This window comes from Amia ocellicauda, chromosome 3 (genome assembly GCF_036373705.1).
Source record: "Amia ocellicauda isolate fAmiCal2 chromosome 3, fAmiCal2.hap1, whole genome shotgun sequence".
NCBI lineage: Eukaryota > Metazoa > Chordata > Actinopteri > Amiiformes > Amiidae > Amia > Amia ocellicauda.
In genome coordinates, this window is record NC_089852.1 from 35,811,753 (window position 1) to 35,824,098 (window position 12,346).

Sequence of the window (12,346 nt, forward strand, 5' to 3'; positions counted from 1 at the left end):
ATCACACACAGACACACTATATATATATATATACACACTCACCTAAAGGATTATTAGGAACACCATACTAATACTGTGTTTGACCCCCTTTCGCCTTCAGAACTGCCTTAATTCTACGTGGCATTGATTCAACAAGGTGCTGAAAGCATTCTTTAGAAATGTTGGCCCATATTGATAGGATAGCATCTTGCAGTTGATGGAGATTTGTGGGATGCACATCCAGGGCACGAAGCTCCCATTCCACCACATCCCAAAGATGCTCTATTGGGTTGAGATCTGGTGACTGTGGGGGCCAGTTTAGTACAGTGAACTCATTGTCATGTTCAAGAAACCAATTTGAAATGATTCGACCTTTGTGACATGGTGCATTATCCTGCTGGAAGTAGCCATCAGAGGATGGGTACATGGTGGTCATAAAGGGATGGACATGGTCAGAAACAATGCTCAGGTAGGCCGTGGCATTTAAACGATGCCCAATTGGCACTAAGGGGCCTAAAGTGTGCCAAGAAAACATCCCCCACACCATTACACCACCACCACCAGCCTGCACAGTGGTAACAAGGCATGATGGATCCATGTTCTCATTCTGACTCTACCATCTGAATGTCTCAACAGAAATCGAGACTCATCAGACCAGGCAACATTTTTCCAGTCTTCAACTGTCCAATTTTGGTGAGCTTGTGCAAATTGTAGCCTCTTTTTCCTATTTGTAGTGGAGATGAGTGGTACCCGGTGGGGTCTTCTGCTGTTGTAGCCCATCCGCCTCAAGGTTGTACGTGTTGTGGCTTCACAAATGCTTTGCTGCATACCTCGGTTGTAACGAGTGGTTATTTCAGTCAAAGTTGCTCTTCTATCAGCTTGAATCAGTCGGCCCATTCTCCTCTGACCTCTAGCATCAACAAGGCATTTTCGCCCACAGGACTGCCGCATACTGGATGTTTTTCCCTTTTCACACCATTCTTTGTAAACCCTAGAAATGGTTGTGCGTGAAAATCCCAGTAACTGAGCAGATTGTGAAATACTCAGATCGGCCCGTCTGGCACCAACAACCATGCCACGCTCAAAATTGCTTAAATCACCTTTCTTTCCCATTCAGACATTCAGTTTGGAGTTCAGGAGATTGTCTTGACCAGGACCACACCCCTAAATGCATTGAAGCAACTGCCATGTGATTGGTTGATTAGATAATTGCATTAATGAGAAATTGAACAGGTGTTCCTAATAATCCTTTAGGTGAGTGTATATATATATATATGTATATACCCACCTGAGACTTATCACCACATGGATCCAATCCATCTGATGGAGCAATCACCTAAAGGTGGCACAATTGACTGAGAGCCTTGCCCACTGTCCCTCACTGCAAAACCAATACCAATGCCTTTGGGATTCATACTTTCCTTGGGGAAACATATGTACAGTCCTTCAAAAGTTTGGGAAGCTGGCAAAACAATGTAATATTCTGACCCTGTCTGTTCTACATTAGATTCTGTCAACAGCTCTAACTGTACTGTCCTCTTCACTACTTTATACACACACTCAGTGCACCTCATGGACATTTATTATTTATTGCAGACTCCACCACAATGTTGCATTTTGTACAAGCCTAAAGAGACAGACATTAGACCTATTATTGTCAATATCAGACAGCCTGTCTATTCTAAGGAATTATGAATTAAAATCATAATAATAAGGTATTAACTCATAATTATGAGATAGTAAGTCACAATCAAGATATACTAATTTGCAACAGAAATAAAGCATAAAGGATATCCTACATACTATGCCATAAAGAAGTAGATGCCAGTGTATAGTTAGACAATAGCCCTTATAATATGAGATGCCTGATTCGTCGTTACTTTGTGTGATTTATAGAAAACAGGAACTAGGAAAAGCTCCAATAATGGATTGACTGTTCTGCACACGACAATTGATAAGACAGTCACATCAAGCCTAGAGGGAGCGTGTTGTTTTATCGGACACACAATTGACGTCCACCAGTCCGCAGAGAGTTGCACATCACCAGTGAAAGAGCTGCAAATGCACTGAGCAGCGCATCCCTAAATCCCCCAGGTCACAAACAATATCCCCTAAGATTTCCTCCCATACAAATATTGCCCCCAAATCCCGACCTGGGCACTTAAAAATCGCCCAACTGCGGAGAACAATCCCCCAATGTGGCAACCCTGCGTCCCAAGGATGCAATCCCTACAATAAGCCCCGCCCCTGTGTTTTCCCGGGAACTCTGGGTAAAGATGGCAGCTTCCTGTCCCTGTACCAGCTGTGTGCTGTGATAGGAGCCTGTTGGGAACATAGGGCTCTCTGTTCATTTGCGCTGGTGTGGCTTTCTGTCTCTCTAGCTTTGAGTTTCCTCAGACGCAGGCAGGCGACCGCGGCCATGGAGAAGAGCGGCAGCAGCGACAGCCTGGGGTCCCAGCGGTCCTCCTCCCGGCAGCCCAGCGTGGACTCGCTCGCCAGGTGGGGCTTCGCCGCGGGTAGAGGATCTGTGACAGACGGAGCCCATCACCTGCGCATCTACAACACGTCGTTTATATGCATTTCTAACCGACTCAGTCATTGTATCTTCTCTCTCTGTTAGAAACCTAATGTGTTGCTTTTTCAGGAATGAGGTTTCGTTCGTTCTACTTTATTACATCATTCACTCGCCCACATCCGATCCATAATAAATCACAGTGCAAGAATAGTTCCCAAAAGTAAAACGTATAGATCTATAGATACAGAAGATCCTAATAGTGACTCCACTACATTTATGTATTTAGGACTTATGTTCTTCACCATATTTAATTGTTCCTTTCATTTTAAAAACAAAACTTGTATGCAAATCCTATGGGGGTCTGTTCTGTTTTAGGACTACAAATGTATAGTACATTTTTTTTTTTTTTTTTTTTTACAGTTTAATCCAGTTTAGGAATAAATAACATGTATATAGATGTATTATTATTATAACTTAATATCTGATTGTTTTATTAATTAAATATATCTCATGTTTTGACTGGACTTCATTACCAAGAATGTGTAAAACTGTACTCTCCTTTTCAATTATATGAATGGGATTTTGAAAGCGATGGATTTTTAACTTCCAGGCTATAAAAAGTTCAGTTAGATCGGTGTTGTTTTGGGATTTCAATGGCTGTCCTGAGGTTGTGTATATGTTGGCACTGGTCTGTTCTTCTCCTTCTCTCTGCAGTACTTCCACTTCCACCTCTCGGTCCGACCGCTCTTTTCAGGCGAAACCTCCGTCTGCTCTCTCCTCTGACTCGGTCTCCACTTCCACTGAGTTCTCCCCTGAGCTCAGGGTGTGTATACCACTGTGACCACTCTGAGGACACTCTGGGGGAAGGGAGCATGGGGTTGGGGATTAAATATTGATATTCACGTTATTTTAAGCAGGGAACAGCCAGTTTGATGTTGTCAACATCTCTCTTCCACTGGTATGCCAGTTCATTTGAAGACATGAAATGGTTCATATTTTTCCTGCATCTCTTCTGTTGACACTATAATGTGTATTGGCATCAGTGTGCAATTGAAATGCGATTGTTCTTCGGTTGCACAGCATTTCTTTCAAATGCACTGAAGTTTAATCAAGGACAGCACAGCAGCATTTGAAAGGTTGTTTTAAAATGTATTTGCATGCATTAAGAAGACTGCCTTCAATTTACTGATTACACAAGAGAGAGAAGTCCTACAGAGTAAGGACTTTAATATCAGGCCATTCGTAGTTTTAAAGCCGCTGTAGTGATTTATAAACTCATTAGCTTTTTTTCTTTCTTTTTTCTTTCCTCAATAGGGTAAAAGCATTCCAGATGTTAAGGTAAAACATTCTGTGATTTGTTTACACTTTTTGTTTATATTGTGTTTTTTATCATTGAATATCTTAGTAGTATCTTAGCTTCTTAGTATCTAACATTATGCATAAGTGCCGGAATGGCATGGCTCTAACACCGGTAAAGCAATATGCATCGAAAAATGCCGTGTGTTGTCGTTATGGTACAATTTTAGTTAACAGCTTGCAGTTATTTTGTACTCTCTAACTTTTCTGTCTTATACTGCAACTTTGCTATTCCTCAATTAATGTGGATACAACTTCTGACCGAAGTCGTGGCAGCATACTCACTGAAAATTATTCACATCCTTCATGACCATCTCTTGTTTTAACATTCATCTTTCATGATCGATTTCTACAAACATACTATTTGCATGTTTAGTATGGGCAGAGGAATTGTTAACTTTTGAATCTATTCTAGATTCGCAATATTGGTATCCATGAACACACTGTACCTCTGCCTGATTGCAAATTGATTTCCTTTCTTTTCCTCTTTGCTAAGTGTCTGCTGTCTGTTAGTGTCTATGCAGTCAGTCTGTAGGGGCTTAGCCTGTCAATATTCTGATACCAAATACATTGCTCTGTGGCAATGAAGCATTTTCCAAACTCCATGCTTGAACTTGCGCAAAGTTGAGCTATTCTATGTTGGGAGCCTAGAGCAACTCGCATACTTCCATCCAAGTCCATGTTTTCATACAGTTTTGTGTGTGTGGTTTTATTTTATTTAGAGATTCTTGAACAGCTTTTATGTGATGTGCTATTGCTTTAGGCTCTCAATGTATAGCATGCACAGGCTTTGTGAATGACACAGCGCTCTTGTTTTGACAATAGGTGCTAAGGGACGCTAATAAATTGGCTCAATTGGAAGAACCTCAATTACTACCCAAGGAATCCATACAGGATATGGGTAGGTCTACCAGTGTGTAGTGACTCTCTCTATTACAGGTTTACATGTTTTAAACTGGTGATCTTTACTGATTAGCATGTTGGCAGTCATCTGTAATGTATATCTGTTCTTGATCTCACTCTTGTCATTTTTGTGTGTCCCAAATGAAGTGTAATAATGATTAAAAATTGTGCTCATCATGAAACTGTAACATGTAACATCTAACATGATGTGATATATCAAGGTTTCTTCTGTAGATTATGTTGTCAGCATAAGAAAAATGTTTTTGCATGTCCATTCTGGTCCTTGCTAACCATGTTTTTTTTATTCTTCTTTGTGTTCTGTTGAATAATTTAAAGCAGTTTCTTCCAGATTGTCTTATTGTCTTGTTTTTTTTTTCCCCTGCAGCTAAAGATGTGACTTATATCTGTCCATTTGTTGGTGCTATAAGGGGAACCATGACTGTTACTAACTACAGACTGTTTTTTAAATGCATAGAAAGGGTAAGCTTTCCTGTATTTCTTACATACTAGCACCTTCTCACCTTTCAAAGTATCTTTGGAAATAATAAAAGAAAACAGTTGAGTTCAATACAGTCATGTGGGTCAGAATGGTCTGGATTAAATATTGATTTGGCAATACATGTTTTACAAATGTTTTAAATTAATGACTGTTTGAAAACAAATGAAGGTGATTGGCCAAGGGATCATCACACAGAATAAGAGAGGGTTTCTAGTACTCGGAAATATGCATTAAAACATCTCTTCCTAGCTGGCAATGACAAGATGACATTAAATGGCACCTGTACATGTTATTTTTTAATATAAGCAGATATAAACAAAGTTGTTTCAAGATTTATTTCTGCCTTGGAAAGACGCTGGCTGTTGAAAGGTTCTCATAAAGCAATTAATGTCTCAGCTGAAATTATTGCAGATGCTTCAAACTCTTCCTTGTTTATTGGTCAGGATCCAGCATTCGTCCTGGACCTTCCCCTGGGAGTGATCAGCCGCATCGAGAAGATCGGCACGGCCTCGAGTCGTGGGGAGGTTTCTTTCGGACTCATCTGCAAAGTGAGTGCCCAAGACACCAGGGCTGTGGCACAGCTTCTAGATGGATTTGTTGCTATTACTGCCAAACTTATTGTTGTCTTGTATTATTTTGCTTGTATTGATCAGCGCTTTGAACCCTGTGTTTCCACAGGATATACGAAATCTGAGGTTTGCTCATAAACAAGAAGGTCACAACAGGAGGTCGATATTTGAGACCCTCATGAAATTTGCATTTCCCATTTCCAATAGCATGGTAAGGAGGCATGTTTACCTTGTCTTCTAATGGTCTCAATGTTTTCAATACTAACCAAACTGCCTGAGCTTGTAGAAAACCCACTATTATTATTTTTTCTTTCTTTCTTCGTATAATACTATGACTTTTGTGTGTGCTGGGTGGCGTTCATAACTACAGATAATCTTTAGTGTTTTTCTTTCCTTTGTTTACCTATTTCCTCTTTTTGCTGCAGCAAGTCTTTGCATATGATTATGGACAGGTTTTCCCTGAAAATGGCTGGAAGATGTATGATGCCATTTCTGAATATAAGAGACAGGTAAACACAGCTTTTTTCTGTTCCACATTTCTAGTCCCATAACTTTCAGGTTTGAGGATTGGCCTGTTTGTTGACAAAGTAATTGTCCTTTCACATTCAAGGGCATCTAATATGCGTCAGCCAGCTATAGATAATAGAGAAATGTCCTTAAACTGACATTCATAATGTGTGTTTATTTGTACTGAATATGAATTTGTTATATCTTAACCCATAATACATTTGTAAAGTTTTTATTAGAATACATAAACCCAAGAATAACCAGTAATATCAACTTATTTGAAGTCGAATTTGTCAGTTTTGTTTTCAGTGCTGTTTTTGTGGTTTGATTGTTGTTGTGTCCACTCTAGGGCTTGCCCAATGAAAGCTGGCGAATAACGAAGGTCAATGACCACTTTGAGCTGTGTGACACCTACCCCGCTGTACTGGTCGTACCTGTCAACATTCCTGATGAAGAGCTGAAGAGAGTTTCAGCCTTCAGGGCCAAAGGTCGAATCCCAGTAAGTGTGTCAGTATGGTGGGCTTCAATTTGCCATTATTATAGAAGACATCAATCTGTACTTATTACTACAGTATCTAAATATCTAAGGAATAGGATGACCATAAGAATCCATTGACACTGGAACACTTTGAAAGTTGCCCTTAAACTGAAAGAAATTAACTTTACATTCTACATCCTAGGATTTTAAAATAAGAAAACCTACTTCAGTTTGAAATTAGAATTTTCTAAACAGCTCCTAGGAAATGCAGTAGACGTGGTTGGCAGGTTCTGTCTTTTTGCTTCCCAGGTCCTGTCGTGGATCCACCCAGAGAGCCAGGCCACCGTGACGCGCTGCAGCCAGCCCATGGTGGGGGTGAATGGGAAACGCAGCAAAGACGACGAGAAATACCTGCAGGCCATCATGGACGCCAACGCTCAGTCCCACAAGCTCTTCATCTTTGATGCCCGGCACAGTGTCAATGCGGTCGCAAACAAGGTCTGTTCCCTCGGTATCGACACTGCGCCCCCTGCTGAGCTCACGGCAGGCCCTTACTTATAATAATAGTATACATTCTTGGTGTACATTCTTGAGTTCAATATCAGTTTATCAGTTTAAACCATTTGTCTTTTAAAGATCTGTCCTTGTGTAAAACTAGCTTCCCTAGATTCCAAGTGCTGCGCTGTTAGTGTTCATTGTGATGCTCGTTTCAGACGAAAGGCGGGGGCTTCGAGAGTGAGGACGCCTATCAGAACGCAGAGCTCGTGTTTCTGGACATCCACAACATCCACGTGATGAGGGAGTCCCTGCGCAAGCTCAAGGAGGTGGTGCACCCCAACATCGAGGAGACCCACTGGCTCTCCAACCTGGAGTCCACACACTGGCTGGAGCACATCAAGGTGAGTGGTGGGGTTGGAGAGTTCATGTAGAATAATAATAGGACAACTTAAAATGGAAATGAGCAACGGGGGTCTCCGTGTTTGTGATGAGAGGCCGCTTGTGTCTCCTGCGGCAGCTGATCCTGGCCGGGGCGCTGCGCATTGCCGACAAGGTGGAGTCGGGGAAGACCTCGGTGGTGGTGCACTGCAGCGATGGCTGGGACCGCACCGCTCAGCTCACCTCCCTCTCCATGCTGATGCTGGACAGCTACTACCGCACCGTCCGCGGCTTCCAGGTGCTCGTGGAGAAGGAGTGGCTGAGTTTCGGACACCGCTTCCAGCTGGTACTGCTGCATTCCCCAGCGCAAACCGTCATCCTCCATTTTTTTTTTCCTCTGTGCCCAAGACTCTTCTCTTCTCACTTCTCTTCTAACTCTTCTCAATCCTCCTTCACCCACAGAGAATCGGACATGGGGACAAGAACCACACGGACGCTGACCGCTCCCCCGTGTTCCTGCAGTTCATCGACTGTGTGTGGCAGATGACAAGACAGGTAAGAGTGGGGCAGAAAGCATGTCATTCATTTTGAGTTAAAGGAGAGAGAAAAGGCGAGTCTAATATCTTCAGGGAAGTGTATTACAGCATCTTGGAGCTTTAACACTGAACTGTTTGTCCCCCAGAGTCTTGACATATTAGAGGTTACAGAGGTTGCAGGTAGAGCTGTCATGGATGAACCTGGCCAATACGCAGAGTCCTGTGCATCATTGCAGTTCCTCCTTTAGTTACAGAGTTCCCATCATGGCATCCGTGATTTACTCATCTTGTACTTCCCTAATTACTGTCTCCGGTGTCTGTGCCTGGTGTGGCAGTTTCCCGCAGCGTTCGAGTTCAACGAATACTTCCTCATCACAATCCTAGACCACTTGTACAGCTGCCTCTTCGGCACCTTCCTGTGTAACAGCGAGCAGCAGCGAGTGAAGGAGGTGAGAGCTAGCGGGGGATGCGTTACACCTCATCCACACGTTTCAGTGCAAATAACAGCCAGTCCTGCGAATGCAAAATGCATACAGAGAGAACAGCATTGTCAGGATTGTGTTATGTTGATATTTTTATTTAAATGTTTACTTTACATGCCACAACCATGTATATGTAGATGATCTCCATGAATCGGTTCTGGACTGGTGTATGTACTGTACCCGGAAAATGGCAAAAGTGTGACTCGGATGTTGCTCAACAGGAGGTGCAGAAAAAGTCCATCTCACTGTGGTCCTACATCAACAGTCAGCTGGAGGAATTCACCAACCCCCTCTATGTGAACTACACCAACCATGTTCTGTTCCCCGTGGTCAGCATGCGCCACCTGGAGCTCTGGGTGGGCTACTACATCCGCTGGAACCCCCGAATGAGGCCACAGGTGAGGAGGCAGCTTGTACTTTACTAATGTATTATTTACAAAAAAATATTTTCGTGGAATAGGGTCTATTATATTGCTGGGATAGGACCTTCACTCAAAAACCCAAAACACCGTTCAATGAACAACTGGTCAATGCCTGTAAATAATAGGTGATGACTGGTCAGATTGTGGCACCAAAACAAGTTATCCTGGTGTTCTGTAGCTGAGCTGGTGTTGCTGCTGTTCAGCTACACACTAGTTAAGTATTTTCTTGTGCAACGCTGCCATGTTGCTGCTGTTGATTTTCCAGGAGCCCGTGCACCAGCGCTACAAGGAACTGCTGGCCAAAAGGGCAGAGCTGCAGAAGAAGGTGGAGGAGCTGCAGCGTGAGGTGACCAATCGCTCGGCCTCCTCCTCATCTGAGAGGGCGGGCTCCCCCACGCGCTCCATAACGCCTGTCCAGACCTTTGTCTGAGGAGCACAGATCCACTCGCTGCACCTGCCGCCCGGTGCGCTGCTTCCAAACAGATCCTATTTATGACCAGTATACGTATACATTGCACTGTAGTTAATTTCTGCAGGGATCGCTCTGGAAAGAAGCCTTGCAGTGACATATTGGGAGACACGAGAAGACGAGCTTCGGCGCTGAGCTTCACTCCTGCTCTCACCAGCTGCAGCTCCCCTATGCTAGGACTCCAACCCTTACCTCCGGAAGCGGAACGGGAATGTCATTATCAGCGGCCGTGGGGTGGCCTCACTCACTAGCCATATTCTAGTGCCCTCTGTGGGAGGGAAGCTTGCATCCAGACTCTGCCACCGATTATTCACAATTTACAGTTATTAATTTTATTTTGTGTAACAAGCTTATTATCCCTTAAAATGTATTCATTTCTTTAGTCTGGGGTTTTACAGAAGCTATGTGATAAAATGCATTCAGTCAACCAGTTATTGGAACTGAAATAGAGGTAGTTAAAGCAAGTATAGAACTGCCATGGTTTAAGGTAAATTGTGCTTTCTAAACTTAATCAATACAGAGAAGTGTCTTTGCTTCCTCACATGCACAGAGCAGTTGATAGGCAGCCAAACAGCCAAACACATGATAGGTGACCAAATGTTGTTGCTAAACACTCTGCCATTTTATTCCTCTTATTGTACAAATAGTATATGTTCCCTATGGTTTAGCACTCCCAAGTATCCCTCTGGAGATGTGTGTTGGGAGTGCTTCATCATTGGATAATGGTAGCTAGCTGGACTTGCCTACTTCAAGTAGTCTAATGGGTTGCTTTGAAGACCTCACTAATAGAATGTAGTATGAAGAATCCTTGAAACCTTGAGACTATTAATATAGGTATATAGAGCATGAAGAGATGAACCTTGGCTTCTATAATCATTATTAAGTGTAAATGTATATAGGTTTGCTAACTTATATTTGATAGTCTGCTGGGTGACACAGCACCAGTTGTCTTTATTTTTCAGATCCCAGTGCTCTGGTGAACGCTCTGCAATCCCACTGTGCCCAACAATGCTCAACTCCCAGACAGCTTCATTTTACTTCCTGTGTCCATCTTAAGTACATTTCTGGTGCTACAATGTTGCGTTCAACACCCTTCCACAGGAGAAGCATGCTATCAAGTGCTACATGTTCTGTTCATTGGGAGGCACACTGTAGTGTTTTACCCTTCTAACCTCTGTAAAGCAAAATATATTTTCACATTTACTCTGCTTTATCCCATTGAAAGCTCTATATTTATAAACACTATATCTCAAATGTTGTAAAATTCCATCAGAAATACTTTGTTCAAAATAACCAATCGTGCAGTTAGCCTACTTTGCACTTACTTTATTGCACTAACCGTTCTACCACTAAACGAAGAAATGTATCATTTATGGTAAGACAGTGATGCTAAAAAACGCTGGTCGCATTTACAGTGTGAACCAGCTTCGTTTACTTGGGTTTGAAAATTATTTATTTAATGAAGGTGGGATGATGTATGTGTAAAACCATTGTTATAACAACTAGCTTGTAAGTAAATATTTATTTTCATCTTTTGCATTTGTTTGTATAATCATTTAACCATGTTTTTGGTTTGAATTCAATTCTCCCCCTAAGTGGGGAAATCATTGCCACTGCTGTTTTCATTGTAACTTGAACTGACTGAACAATGTTCCCATAATGAAGTGGATTATCTGGCACTGTAACTAGTTGCTGGATAGTTTCACTGGATGACTCGTGTTTTAATTGCATTCCGTTCGTAACATCACTAATCCCAGTACTGTTCATTATTTTTTTATTTGTTTTGCATTCCATACACAAATAAAGCCATTTCAGAGCTTTTTAATTGTGAGTATATTTCCTGATTTATAATGGTAACTATGCCAGCTGTATATATACAAAGAGTTGAATGTAGTCTCTCTCTCTGTCTCATCTATACATCTATATACACTCACCTAAAGGATTATTAGGAACACCTGTTCAATTTCTCATTAATGCAATTATCTAACCAACCAATCACATGGCAGTTGCTTCAATGCATTTAGGGGTGTGGTCCTGGTCAAGACAATCTGAACTCCAAACTGAATGTCTGAATGGGAAAGAAAGGTGATTTAAGCAATTTTGAGCGTGGCATGGTTGTTGGTGCCAGACGGGCCGGTCTGAGTATTTCACAATCTGCTCAGTTACTGGGATTTTCACGCACAACCATTTCTAGGGTTTACAAAGAATGGTGTGAAAAGGGAAAAACATCCAGTATGCGGCAGTCCTGTGGGCGAAAATGCCTTGTTGATGCTAGAGGTCAGAGGAGAATGGGCCGACTGATTCAAGCTGATAGAAGAGCAACTTTGACTGAAATAACCACTCGTTACAACCGAGGTATGCAGCAAAGCATTTGTGAAGCCACAACACGTACAACCTTGAGGCAGATGGGCTACAACAGCAGAAGACCCCACCAGGTACCACTCATCTCCACTACAAAAAGGATAAAGAGGCTACAATTTGCACAAGCTCACCAAAATTGGACAGTTGAAGACTGGAAAAATGTTGCCTGGTCTGATGAGTCTCTATTTCTGTTGAGACATTCAGATGGTAGAGTCAGAATTTGGCGTAAACCGAATGAGAACATGGATCCATCATGCCTTGTTACCACTGTGCAGGCTGGTGGTGGTGGTGTAATGGTGTGGGGGATGTTTTCTTGGCACACTTTAGGCCCCTTAGTGCCAATTGGGCATCGTTTAAATGCCACGGCCTACCTGAGCATTGTTTCTGACCATGT

The 12,346-nt window shown here is 42.3% G+C and overlaps 1 protein-coding gene across 1 annotated transcript; it reads left to right on the forward strand.

Moving 5' to 3' along the window:
• The first annotated feature begins 2,254 nt into the window (after positions 1-2,254).
• On the forward strand, positions 2,255-11,416 carry mtmr2 (myotubularin related protein 2). The gene is made up of 16 exons (XM_066699234.1): positions 2,255-2,478; positions 3,209-3,317; positions 3,809-3,832; positions 4,676-4,751; positions 5,139-5,233; positions 5,696-5,800; positions 5,931-6,032; positions 6,247-6,330; positions 6,678-6,827; positions 7,116-7,304; positions 7,520-7,705; positions 7,822-8,028; positions 8,145-8,237; positions 8,554-8,667; positions 8,922-9,098; positions 9,388-11,416. The coding sequence occupies exons 1-16, from the start codon at positions 2,399-2,401 to the stop codon at positions 9,550-9,552; spliced, it is 1,956 nt and encodes a 651-aa protein (XP_066555331.1). The 5' UTR covers positions 2,255-2,398; the 3' UTR covers positions 9,553-11,416.
• The last annotated feature ends 930 nt before the right edge of the window (positions 11,417-12,346 follow it).